We start from the raw sequence: 14,346 nt of genomic DNA on the forward strand, positions 1-14,346 counted from the left end.
GCCATTAAGTGGACCATGTTCCGTGCCTCCACTGTTGAGACGGCAATCCCCAAATCCTCGGGCGGACTCCACCAGTACGGGATGCCATCTAGATGAAGAAAGAGTCCTATCGGGCTGACAGACACCGACCGGCCAAGCGGAATGCAGCTTCAGTAGTCACTGAGGCAAAAACTCACTTCGTACGGCAACCACACTAGTACAAAATACATAGGTGACTTCAAAATTGACTGAAAATTCGCATATACATTGTGATGAGTCGATATTTACACTTGAAAAGCCATTATTTTAGGCAAAGGTATTCCACAGAAAATCACCAGTTTCACGCTTTTTTGGTCAATATGCTTCAACTGATGGGTTATGGATGCGGGCTAAGCCCAAGTGAGGATCAAGGATTCAAATGGGGCAGGGCGACAGAGCACTTTGGAGAATAGGGACAACCTACACACTTGCACCATCGACGGGAACCTGCAATGAAAGGGGCACAAGTGTGGAAGTGTAGATATCGGGATAGGGCTCCCTCCTCTCTAATCTGTACATCATTGCCGGCCTCTCCACTGTCTTATAAACTTTCACCTTCCTCCTAGCAGAGACTCATCGATCCCATAACACTCCGCTGACAGTGTTGTACTAAATTATGGTGAGCTCTCTTCCCGCCTGGCAACTTGCTGCCAGCAGCTACCATCAAAGACATTTAATCAGGCAAAAAAAAAAATGGGGCATACAGTCTATTCCGCGGAAGAACGACATTTAGAGGCCACCAAATTTAGAGCATGGCTTACATGGTCAATTTGTAAATTCTCATCCACTTGGGAGATATTTGGTCTTGTCGAGAAAAATCAAAGGCTTTCATTTTTGTTGGAAGTGCTTGCAGGAGTTTTTCTGAATAAAATATTTGTCATGCAAGAACTTATAAAACCAGCTGTTTGCATCAGACTGTGACTAATTCACCCGGGGTTAGGCAAACGAGAACTGCAATTGACTGCAAAGAGGGAGAAGAAATTATGTTTTTCAACAGCATGGGAGGTGATTTGATGCAGTAACTATACAAATATAGAGTTATTTTGAAAGAAAACCAAGCCCAAGACCTGAGACTGGGATGGAGGTTTTCCTTCAAACAAGACGGTGATACCAAACATCGACATATCTACAATGGAATGGTTCATAATTAAAGATATCCAAGTGTTAGAATGGCCAAGTCAAAGTCCAGGCCTGAATCAAATTGAGAATCTGTGGAAAGATCTGAAAAGTGCCTTTCATAAATGCTCTCCATCTAACCTTACTGACCTCGAGCAGCTTTGCAAGGAAGTCTGGGCAAACGTTTCAGTCTCTTGATGTGCAAAAACTGATAGAGACATACCCCAAAAGACGTGCAGCTGTAATCACAGCAAAAGGTGGGTCTAAAAAGTAATTTCTTTATTCGTAAAAAAAAAAAAAAGTTTAGAATATCATATGAATTTCATTCAAATTCATGACTGTTCTCTCTTTTGAAAAAAAAAAAAATATATACATATACATGTTTGAAGCCTGAAATGTGACAACAGGTCAAAAGGTTCAAGGAGACCAAATACTTTCATAAGCCACTATATGTTAGAATAGATGTTAGAATAGTACAGGAGGTGTGAGGGCAGTACAAAAGCATTAAGTAAAAAGGGTAAGGGTAAGTAGCTATGCCAGGGGAGATTAAGTTGGAGGTCGGAGGTGCATTAGGGATCATTTTTATTAATAATTAATATTTGCAATAATGATGGATTGGCTGTTGGATGAGGTTACCGTTAGACCATAATGTGCATACTGCACAGATGACATTGTGACCTGCAGTAAAAGCAAGGAGGAGGTGGGGCAACGTTCAGAAATGTATTCTCATTCAATTTCGATGGATAGATGATGCTTTGAAGTGAGGTTGAAAAAATTTTGGGGCATGACAGGGTTGGCAACAGGTTGCACCAACAGATGGAAAAAAAAAAATCACACACCTGCCTTGGTTCGTCAGCTGCATGGCTTTGGATTGTGGGAGGAAACTGCAGCTCCTTCTGGGAAGACCGGGCGTTGAAGAAGGAGAGAGAGAGAGAGAGAGAGAGAGAGAGAGAGAGAGAGAGAGAGAGAGAGACCCAATCCCCAAACCCAATGTTCTGTTAAACACAAATCAAATACAATGATTTGTAAATCATGTTCAACCTATACTTAATTGAATACACTGCTAAAGACAAGATATTTAATGTTCAAATTGACCAACTTTATTGTTTTTATGAAATAATTAATTATTAACATTTTATGGCTGCAAGACATTCCAAAAAAGCTGGGAAATGTGGCAAAAAACAGTGGAAAAGTTGAGGAGTGCTGATTAAAGACCTGTTTGGAACATCCTACAGGTGAACAAGCTAATTGGGAATGGGTTGGTGCCATGATTGGGCATAAAAAGAGCTTCCCTGAATTGTTCAGTCATTCACAGGCAAAGACGGGGCGAGGTTCAGCTCTTTGTGAACAAATGCGTGATAAAATAGTCAAAAAATGAAAGGACAATGTTCCTCAATGTGCAATTGCAAGGAATTTAGGGATTTCGTCTTCTACAGTCCATAATATCATCAAAAGGTCTGGAGAATCTGGAGAAATCACTGCATGTAAGCGGCAAGGCCCAAAGCCAACGTTGAATGCCCGGACTTTGAATCCCTCAGGTGGCACCGCATCAAAAACCAAGTATGTGTATGGGATATCATCACATGGGCTTAGAAACATTCCAGAAAACCAATGTCAGCAAATACGGTTGGGCACTACATCCATAAGTGCAACTTACTACACGAAGCAAAAGCCATTTATCAACAACACCCAGAAACGCTGCCTGCTTCTTTGGGCCTAAGCTCCTCTAAGATGGACTGATGCAAAGTGGAAAAGGGTTCTGTGGTCTTACATATTCACATTTTAAATTGTTTTGGGAAATTGTGGATGCTGTGTCCTCTGGGCCGAAGAGAAAATGAACCATCCGGAATGCCAGAAAAAAACAGCATCTGCGATGGTCTGGGTCTGTGTTAGTCCCAATGACATTGACAACTTACACATCTGTGAGGGCACCATTAATGTTGGTGACGTAACACAGTGGTGAACGTGACCCTGTCCCATTTTTTTTGGAATGTGCCAGGGCCATACAATTCTACGTTAATGATTAAACCCAATAAAGTGTATCATTCTGAACATTAAATATCTTGTGTTTGTCGTGTATTCAATTAAATAAAGGTTGAACATGATTTGCAAATCATTGTATTCTGTTTTTATTTTTGTTGAACACAACATCCCACTTTCATTGGAATTGGGTTTTTAAAAAAAAAAACATCTAGTAAATACTCTCCTTAGTAAGAGCTCAAATTATTTATCCATGTTGAATAAGTCTCTCTTGCAGCTGTTGTTTATTGTTGGAAATCACAATCTGGCAACAAAGCGTCACTTTGCATCACTGCCTTTGTTTTTTCAGTCTGTGGTCGACAGGGCCAGCCAAAGCTAGCAACATAATTCATGCTTTTCCGAGTAGTCTTTCGCCCGTGGCGGGTGCCAGTCATGTTTTTCGTACGTCATCACAACATTCTGTTTCTGCCAGCTTTGTTTTGGTGATACAAGTCTTTTGATCCAAAGTGTGGAGAATGTCAGCAACAAAAAATGGAAAATATATACTGTATATTTACTGCTTGCACATGTGCAAGTAGATGGAAATTTTACTCGTGTAGTCTCAAATTTTAGGGGCAAAATGCAACCATTTAGGAGCGGCGTGGAGGCCTATAAACTTCTGTCCTCTGAAACTAATAGAATATACAGTTTCTGAAAATGTTTTCTGGGTGGTTCATAACATGGTTTCCAACAAAGGGCATGTAAACTTGGTTTTTAATAGATATGTCCCATGAAAACACACATGGATTGAGAGAGAAAGCCACTTGATGGGTTTATAATTTGAAAACATTCCCTTTACATACACTCAGATGGTCACATTCATCCATTTTCTGCCGCTTATCCGAGGTTGGGTTGCGGGGGCAACAGCTTTAGCAGGGAAGCCTAGACTTCACTCTCCCCAGCCCCTTCTTCCAGTTCTTCCCGGGGGATCCCAAGGCGTTCCTAGGCCAGCCGGGAGACATAGTCTCTCTTGGGTCATTCCTGGGGCCTGGTGCTGGTGGGACATGCCCGAGCCACCTCATTTGGCTCGTCTCAACATGGAAGAGAAGCGGCTCGACTCTAAGCCCCTCCCGGATGACCGAGCTTCCCACCTTATCTCTAAGGGAAAGCCCGGACACCCTGTGGAGGAAACTCATTTCGGCTGCTTGTTGCCGGGATATCGTTCTTTCGGTCACGACCCATAGCTTGTGACCAAAAATGAAGGTTGGAACATAGATCAACCGGTAAATTGAGAGCTTCGCCTTCTGGCTGAGTTCTTTCTGCACCACGAAAGTCGGCCTGTTTGCCTGTCGATCTCTCTGCTCCCTCCGGCCCTCATTTGTGAACAAGACCCCAAGATACTTCAACTCCTCCACTTGGGGCAAGATCTCATCCCCGATCCGCAGAGGGCACTCTACCCTTTTCCGACTGAGGGCCATTGTTTCAAATTTGGAGATGCCGATTGGTCATATTTAACACATCATCACATTTCAAATGCAGTCACCACCAATATGTAACACAAAAAAACAGAAAAGGAGTGGTGGGTGTGGGCGGGGGGCACTTTTCTCCATCTTCTCGTGCAGCTGTACTTGCCGCAGGGAGTCACATTATGTGTATATATGAAAGTATTAGGAAAATAACGTGGCAAAGCAATCTGCCCGCAAAGGGAAAAAGGCTAGCAAATGTCGGTCTCAAAACTAAAATAAATCATTTGAAGTTGAAAATGGCGTTTCTTGAAGGATGTTGCTCCAGATGTGAATTTCATCTCTGTGAGCAATATTATTTGTTTCCTTAAGGTGAAATATTTGACTACCATCTGAAGTTTAAAAACTCACTGCCATGCATCTTGCGGCAATGAGAATTAATGTTCTAGCTGCAACCAACATAGTTGAAGGCCGTCATCAATTGAGTTGGGAATAAAGTGAATATATTGCATGAAATTGTTAAGTCCACACTTAAAAAATTTTATGTGGACTCATGTGGGTCAGTCTCACAAATATGACGGAAAATTTTAAAGTGAAATGATTTGAAAGCGGAGAAGATTTAATGTTTGTTCTTTGTCTGCTTGTTTTTTGACTGACGTGTACACATGACAGGGTGTTTTTCACATGAAAAACGCTCAGGTAGTAGAATAGTGTATTTTTGTGTCCCCACAGGTAACCTGACTGGATCTCGGCTGGGTAGTTTGAAACCAGCCTGACATCCCATTTCTGTTCTCTGAAAATGCAGTATCCAACACAAGGAAGGTTCAACTTCAGGCATCGCTCTTCTGGTCAGTAGTAAGTGCACCAGTTGCTATAATCGCTCGGCATCAAGCCACCGGTAATGAGCAGTATCAGGTCCACAAACCACCAGATTCCTAAACCTCCAAGTGTAAGCAGCTTCCCCACTGCTGTCCCTGTGTGGCCCAGGCAAAAACGGTCGACCCCGAAACAACCAAGGAAGAAGGAGTACAGCAGAGTGGTGATGAAATAGTGTCCGGTGTACCTGTGGAAGGAAAAAAAAAAGTCATTCGAAACCACCTAAAGGTATTAAAAGTGACTGTCCAGATGTTTTTCTGGGGAACTGATAACACTGCTAATTCATACCTCTGATGAAAACATCTCAAATCTGGGAGTCGCGGCTTGGAATTGAAGCGGATTTACATGGGACAGGAGAAGAGAGCCAATCTCTCTTTTTCGTGAATGGATGCTACAGCTTCTTGTTGCTTTCAAGTTTAGCTTATAGCAGACGTGTGAACATTGCAGCATGACGTCTTTGAGCCACTGGTGAAAAGGACACTTTGATTCGCTCCTCTTTCATCTATAACTGCTTCAGACAACAAAGTGTATGCAGGAAAGTTGTTAAGATTGCACGACTGTCTGTGTCTAATGTGTTGTGTTGTGCTGTGTTGTATTATTTTGTCATTTTATGTTAACTGTTCTTTTGATGGCGGGGTGGGCACCTGCAGCGACTCCTCTCTCTCCTGTGGTTGAGTGGAAAGAAATTTCATCTGTGCTGTATACAGCACATTTGACAATAAAGTTGTATTCAATTCAATTCAATTCAAAATGTAGTCTGCTGTGTATGTAGCATTGCACTTTATGGAGCAAAGATACATTCACGCTTTATCTGATTAACATGTTCGATTCTGAGAAACTCTCGCCCGAGTAGTCATAAAAAGATGGCGGGCCAGTTGTGTGAATTAGGATGACAACCTGCCAATAAGTTCAAGGGGTATGTTTCTGAGGGACAAACTGAGATACCAAGCGGTAGAAGATGGATAGATGGATGGATGGAAAGTGGGATAGCGCTCAGTGTGGCGGCGACGCAACGTCTCCATCCCACAGGCTGACTCACTGACAGTAGTTTACCCATTTCCAGCACACACCTATTTACGTGGTATACTGTGATAACAATGCCCTATTCCTCTAAACATATGCTGATGTATGCTCATGAATAGGCCAATCATGAAAATAAGTTAAATGATATTGAATGGCTTGTAATAACAAAATGAGTCCGGGGATTCACGACTCAACAGAGCTGGAAGAGGTGGAAGGTAATATAAAATAAAATATAATCACAAGCCTCCACTCTTTTCTTCAGCGGATTAACTGGACGTGCTGCGAGACACATTTGTCACCTGCGCAGCAGTCACTTTGTCAGATAGAGAATCGTTTTTCGGTCAGACAAAAGCATCCATAGAATTCAATGTCTCTTTCTGTTGGGACACGTTCCTTGTGAGACTCCGTGAGTCTCATTCTTCACCGTCTTTCGCTCACAAGGACACACAAAAGGGCCAAAAACAAACTATCGTTCAGATTTAAACATGCACGATGGCAGCGTGGAACATCCTCGGAATCAACCAGCCGGATCGCGAATCTAATCAGTGATGGGAAATTATGCAAAATATAGGCTGATCCGATCAAGCCGATCAGGTTGGCAGAAAGTAAATTTTTCAGCCTTTCATCTATTCTATCCAGCAGCTTACTTGATGCAGGGTACATTCCCTCTCAGGAATTCTCTGCGCCCGGCACATTCAATCTCATCAAGTGCAGTGCAGACAACTTTTGTGTGGTTCACTTCTTTCTTCGTCTGTCCTCCCCACTATCAATGAAAACAATGAATCAGGTGCTGTTCAAAGAAAACAATCAAACCCCATGTTGAAAGTTGTGGTCAGAGGTACACACAGCATACACTCCTCAAACTCATCAGTGGATCATTCCATGCCAAAAAATATAAAATACCGTATATCTATATTTTTAAATGACAATTTTAACCAAGCATGTTTTGATTTTAAGGAAACTTGCTGTATTTGATAGAGATGGCACAACACTGCATCTCAAATTTTAGGTCAATCGGAGCAGGGGTTCAGAGCTTGGGCCTGCCGGACTTTGACATTCCGGATTCACGAAATGGCAGATTTTCATTTGTGACCACGACTCTCATCTATTGCAGTGTGACCTCGCTATTTTGTATTTACGGTGAGTTCCACAATATTCATCGCACAGAGATATCGGATCAATTTTAAAAGTCATGAAACATTCACAGCTAAAAATGCTTTGGCAAGAGTATTTTTTTTCAATATAATTTTATAACGGAGGTATCACTAAGGTTTTGTCAATACTACTACACGCAACGAAAGTCCTTATCTATTCGGGGCCTGAATGGTATACTTAGGTACTTTTTTTTTGTCTAGAGGGAATTAAAAAAAAAAAAAAACACTGACATTGCATTTGAACACATCACAATTTTATTATTCAACATTATATAAACAATCATGTCCTGTAAAAGAAATGTGTGGAGCAACAAGGCTGGAACATGCTGTTGGGCTGGGAGGCGAGATGCACATTTTCGATATGTTTATTTGTTTTCTAGATGTTTGTGTTTTCCCCAGATATTTTAATGATTGATTGCACTTGCAACGAGTATTGAGCAGCGATGTTGCGACATCATCACTTGTATCCCTCTCTAGTCATAACTGCTCAAACCAAGAATTTAAAAAAAATTGATGTAAGTTTAACGGTAGGTGTAAATTACTCATGCCAAGAGTGAAATGCACAGGTGCAACCTTTGCAGTAACAAAGCTAACCCAATGTAAATGACATCAGCTTGTGCTGCCTGAGTGTATGTTATTCAAACTTCACTCCTCTGAGCCTTCAAATCCGCTGACTACCAAGCCAGTTGACACAATAGCTTTGAAGACTGAGTAGATCAGGCTGGAAAGGCTGAGTCGCTGCCACCGTGAAACAAATAACGAGCCCACATATCAAAATAATATTATGAAAACGGTTCCGTTATAGGGCACGATGAATGCTTTTAAATCCTACCTATCATGTCATAATATGATTACGCAGCACTACATTACCCCAAGAATGAGTGACAGGTACCTCTCGCGCACAGCGAAGCAGTGGGGCAAGATGGCACGCTTCCAATTCTAAACTTGCATCTTTCAACAAACTTTAATTTTATTAGTAGGTAGAAAATATATCAGAGAGGTTGGGGGTGCAAAATAACGTTCATATAGCCAAAATCAATCAAAAATTAAGTAATTTCTCCAAGACTGTGAACAGAATCGTTTTTTTTTTTCTTAAAGTTCAGCCCAGGGGTCAGTTAAGAATCCGGGCATGTCAGCAATGCTGGTACATGTTGAGAAGTTTCATAAAAGTTCAATGTATTATTATTTTGTCTTTATTTTTAGTTTGCACCTAATGATGGTTATGTAAGAGCAGCTGCTTGCTAATATGCTGCAATTTTTATATGATCCGATTTGTCAACGAATCACAAAAATGATCTGTGAATAATCGATTATCAAAATAATCGTTTGTGCCAGCTGTCCCTCTGTGCTTACTTGCCAACTGGAAGTTATCAAGCCACTTTACAACAAATGAGAAAGTGTGACATGCGTAGTTTTCTTCTTTATTAATGTATGACAATTGATAAATGTTTATCTTATGAGTCAACCTAAGAAGCAAACAGTTCTTTTTAAGAATGTATCCCATTCTTTCCCACATGTGTACTTATGACCACAACTTTAGGCTATATAGCAAGTTACACTTACCACTACACACCCATGACCCATTTCCAGAAAGGCGCTTTGATTTCCAGCATGATCCACAGGGTCCTGACAGTAGATGAACTCCTCTGGCCTTTATCAAGAAAAAAAACAGGAGTGGAGTTATCTTTGTCAGGAACGGAAGCTGGCAATGTCTGATTTATAACGTCATCTTGGAAACCATTATTACTTGTATTTTGCACAGGGGAAACGCAGTAATTGTAAACACAATGAGCCAAATATATAAAAGTACAGTTCTGTGTCACACCAAAGCAAAACATGATGCATACAGGCTAATAATGCCAACTACACGTAATTATAAAAGCTGAGTATTTAATGCATGTTGTGTAATACCCCGACAGCTTAAATGGGTCAATGTTTCATCATTAGTGTTAGCATCTTAGCATTACAGAGGCTACTTACAAATAACTGCAGAGGACGACCGGTGACAGACCCGTGTACTCAAAGGCGTCTGTGTAATTCGTACTTTCCAGTGGTACTTCATATTTGACAGTTTCTAGGGTTTGCTCGGAGAAAGGAACAATTGTCGAACCAGGACCAAGGGAAGCAGGAGCTACATCTGCGGTCGAAGAGTTTTGGGATTGGATCCCTTCCAAACATTGTAAAAGAATTACTGTAACTAACAAAAGGAATTGCCCACATAGCAGGATGTAGCTTACGGAAATCATTATCACCGTCAAAGAGCGACAAACACCCCGGTTAAATGGTCATTCGCAACAAAGGACATCTTCATTTGCTAGCTCGATATCCGTCTACTGTCTATGTATCGTGTATTTGTAGGGCTTCTTCTTCCTTAGAATTGTATAGGGTATTGCGATGCAGTTAAATTGAATTACTGCCCCCTTCTGGAGTAAATTGCTCACTACATCTATCTCAGCAACAGTCAACGTATCCATTTTTCAAAAATGTTACCTTTGTTTTTGTGTCCAACGTTTAGCAACACGAGTGAGTTGTAATATTACAACCGCCAGCAACTTTGTTACTTTGTAGTTCTATTTCGAGCTAAATTAGGGTCAAAAGTTTTGCACTTGAACAAAATACAATTTGAAACTGAAAATAGATCTTGGATTTTGAAGCCTATAACAATGTATTCAAAATGAAAGGAAGTGTGTCCAATGTTAAATAATTCAATGAATAAAGTTCTCTCTTTTTTAATGAGTTGTTTAGTTAGACCTCTCTTTTATACTCATCAGTTTCTTCATTTATGAATGAATGAATTTCATGTTTCCAAGTTGTATTATCAAATCCACAAATTGTAGACATCACTTTGGTCAAAATCTTTGGGCGAGCCTACATTTTAATGAAACTAGTTTTATTTTCGGTGAAATACAAATACAATTATAATATCTAATTGAAATATTTTCTGGTGTGATATTTCATTCATACTAAATCACTTGTGTTTCTGGCATAATGGTGCTCTGGCATCAGAGTTGCCCAGTTTATTTGAATGTTTTTGTTTTTTTTGGTGGGGGGGGTTCTATCTAACAGTTGCAACACTTATTGTAAAACATTTTAAGGATATTTTTCAAATTTTGAAGACTCAAAGGTAATTTAAAAACAAAAGTAATATAAAAAAGTGAATGACAGAAATTGACAAACGTTATATTACAAGACTTTACAAGTGCATATTTAAATTAAATTATTGCCATTTCTTCCCAAGTCTTAATGTCATTAATGTTTACTTTTGTTGATAAATATGTAAATAACATATTCCATTTACATCCCAGCAAACCTGTATGTTCGTCTAAAACACTGGCAACATCAGTGACAAAAATACTGAAAAAAAACAGTCTTCGGTGAGAAACAGCTTTCATCCATCCATCCATTTTCTGATCTGCTTTATCCTCACAAGGGTCGCGGGACGTGCTGGAGCCTATCCCAGCTGTCTTCGGGCAGTAGGAGGGGGCCACCCTGAACTGGTTGCCATACAATCGCAGGGCACACAGAGACCATCAATGATCACACTCACACCTCGGGACAGTTCAGACTGTTCAATCAGCCTGCCATGCATGTTTTTGGAATGTGGGAGGAAACCGAAGTACCCGGAGAAAACCCACGCAGGCATGGGGAGAACATGCAAACCCCACATAGGAAGTCCCAGAGCCGTGATCGAATCCACGACCTGTGTACTGTGAGGTCTACGTGCTAACCACTGGACCACCGGGCGGCCAAGAGAGAAACAGCTTTCGATTGCTATAGTATAAAAGGAATGGCAAAATAAATGAAGCTGTAATCTATGTTGGTTATGTTGTTTTGTTTCTTATCTTATTACCTCACAGGAGTTTTTTATTGTTACTTTTCACCAACATTCACACACTACACCCCGCAGTCAGCCTAAAGATGAAAACAGACTACTGTTTAGCTTTAAATTCTTTTCAGCTAGTTGACATGCTGTGGAAGTCATCTATAAACTGTTAAATCATTTTTTTACCAGTAGGGGGGGCCAAAAGACAATATATATCAATGAAACTGTCATCATTTCCATTTCTTCATTCTAAAAAAATGGTGTGCTCTGTATTTTTTAAGACACATTGCTATCTCGCTGTTTTACATCCTAAATTTGTCACAGAGACTTTTTTAGACTCACACACTCCTAGAAGCCAGGCAGATCATTTTTAATTTAAATCAACCAAAGAATATCAACAAAGACTGATGACAAAAAAAAAAAAAAATCAGAAACAAAGAACAATAAAGCCAACATGGAGACTTGAAAGTGAAACACACCTTTAAGGGATGAGACAACGATACACATCAGGTATTCAACAAGAGGTTCAGGTCAGTCCAAGAATTAATCAGACTGGACCTGAGACAGAAATTGTGCCATGGTTGCGCGTGATGATAGTGGAGTGAAAAAAAAGGTGTTGGCTTTCCTGGGAGAATGTCTTTACACAATAGTGGGTAACTTTGTGTGCAGCATTTGTGATGCAACCAAAGACAAAACAGTACAGCTCATTTTATTTTCATTTATTTGAAGTATATGGAAGGAAAGAGTTTGTCTTCTCTCAGTAATGTCAGTAGTTTTTTTTTTTTTTTTTTTTTTATGAAAACATTCTTGCACAGTAACATTTGTAAGGTGAGAAGTGGCCTAGACCATCAAAGCTGTTGACCATTGATCATGTCCATTCATGGGAAAGCCCAATTGATTTAGTGCCTAATACATTAGGCAATGGAATTACTCTGAACTGTAAATGATAGTGTTCCTGATTTCTTTTGACACTGATCTTTACCTCAATGAATTGATTCAGCTCATTTTTTGTTTGCACATTGTATTTTTGTGCAAATGTGGACAGAAGCCACAGTTTCTGACAGTTGACATTTGTCGCTGCTTGTTGTCTGTCCTCTACCCATCTCGTTTTACTTTTCGCTTCATCTGTAGGCACCACGGAACACTGAGAACAAGAAACTGTGAGCCACATCTGATTTTGTGATTCGTTACCAGAAAGGGGGTTTCAGGTGAGCCCTTTTCATCTTTTGCTTGATGATGAGTCATTCAAATGTGGGTTTTTTTTTAATGCTGAATGTCTCGGAAATAGCAGATGCTTTGTGTTACGCTAAAGACATAAAGAAAATGCTACAGGATAACAAAAATACATTGTTTCTATTGAAAGGGTGAATATACAATTTCTTGTCAACTGGTTTTAATATGCCACTTTGACACAATAATGTCAATACAGTATTAGCTAGAGACAAAATTAATTTTAAAAATAGGATATGGTGTAAACAGTTGACAAGAAAATACTGTTAGCGTTTAATATGTGCAGCTTTTGCTTGAACTTGGACAGCGAATTATGTTTTCAATGCAATTCTTCTGTGTTTCGAAAACTGAAAATAAGTACATGAGGTTCGCTCACAATTATTGACATTTCAGGATACTCGGAGCATAATGAAGTTGAAACAAAGTTGAGTGGGCAAACTCAAGGAATCATGTGTAACTGGGGACTGAATAGGTCACAAGTGCTCATGGTGTTTATGGCTCAATGTCACCATATCAAACACTATTGTGGTGTAAACACACTGGCACCAAAGAGAGCAGCCTTCTCTATTTTTCTGTCAAACACATCTCTGTTGTTCCGGGGACCCTAATCTGAAGTGCTTGCGATCTCGCAGAATTACTTTTATGGCGGAAAAGCCCATTAGGCCAAGTCAAGTAACAATTGTTCAGATTCTGCTCGTAGGCGATATTTGTCTCTTCACTGTCCAAGGAACTGGGATATTGCAGATAACTGAGTTTCTGTCTACCGTACAGATCGACACATACTTTGAAAAAGACCTGACACAAAGTTTGGCAGTCTACAGGCAGTCCGGTCCTGGAGAGAACCAGACCATTAAAGAGGATTTTGATGCCGTCCAGCACTTGGTAATCATCTCTTCACTCAAATAAAACTTGAAGGCATCTTGTTGACTCCATGTTCTTATTCTGAACAGATATTGTTGAAATATTGACTAACATGTTACCTCTGCCCAATTCAACGGTGTTGCTCAGCATTTGAGTTTGACTTTTTTTTTCACCTCTGATCAGTTTAGGTGTTGTGGAGTTCGCGGTGAGGCAGACTGGATGGGTAAAGTTCCCATCTCCTGTTGTGTCCAGGATCCCTGCACCTCCCCCATCAAGATCTACTGGCAAGAGGTTACCCACTCTCAAACAGATTTTAAAAAATCACAATGTCATTTCCTTCTGCATGATACATACACATTAACAATTGACCTCGGGTGTCGACTGGACTACTTTGGTACCCTGATGAAAATCCTCAGGATGAAGTCACTTTATGTCAAACATCGGCTCTTCAATTTAAACCCAAAATGGCATATTATGTGAATCTTTCCGTAAGACACTGTTGCCCTGTGGCGGACTTTCCGCAGAAGGATGCGATACATACATTAAGTGGCTCTCTGCTAGGATATCAAATGCTGGGTCACGCACGATACAGAGAGTGCCAAGGGAGACCTTGATGAGACTCCAAATGAATTTATATTCGTTCTCAGATTTTGACATTATGATTCTTTACTTGGGCTAACCCAGCCGCTGGGGGGCAGTGCCCTCCCCTGGGGGTGCACTGTTCCCCAGTGCCGGTCCCAAGCCCGGCGAAATGGGGAGGGTTGCGTCAGGCATGGGATACGGCGGAAAACTTTTGCAAAGAACACCATGCGAGATGGCAGGA

At 40.5% G+C, this 14,346-nt stretch overlaps 2 protein-coding genes across 2 annotated transcripts in view; one reads left to right on the forward strand and one right to left on the reverse strand.

Annotated features, from left to right (window-relative positions):
- Window positions 1-4,941: 4,941 nt before the first annotated feature.
- Window positions 4,942-9,971, reverse strand: tm2d2 (TM2 domain containing 2). Its single transcript, XM_019861018.1, has 4 exons — window positions 9,590-9,971; window positions 9,173-9,260; window positions 7,103-7,218; window positions 4,942-5,619 (listed from the first exon to the last, which is right to left on the reverse strand). The coding sequence occupies exons 1-4, from the start codon at window positions 9,853-9,855 to the stop codon at window positions 5,406-5,408; spliced, it is 684 nt and encodes a 227-aa protein (XP_019716577.1). The 5' UTR covers window positions 9,856-9,971; the 3' UTR covers window positions 4,942-5,405.
- Window positions 9,972-12,613: 2,642 nt separating this feature from the next.
- Window positions 12,614-14,346, forward strand: part of LOC109510500 (leukocyte surface antigen CD53-like) — a 17,011-nt gene continuing 15,278 nt past the window's right edge. Inside the window, exon 1 of the mRNA XM_019860848.1 lies at window positions 12,614-12,640. The gene's annotated coding sequence lies outside the window, so the exon portion shown is untranslated. The remainder of the gene's footprint in view (window positions 12,641-14,346) is intronic.

Source organism: Hippocampus comes, unplaced genomic scaffold (genome assembly GCF_001891065.2).
Source record: "Hippocampus comes isolate QL1 unplaced genomic scaffold, H_comes_QL1_v1.1 scaffold130, whole genome shotgun sequence".
Lineage (NCBI taxonomy): Eukaryota > Metazoa > Chordata > Actinopteri > Syngnathiformes > Syngnathidae > Hippocampus > Hippocampus comes.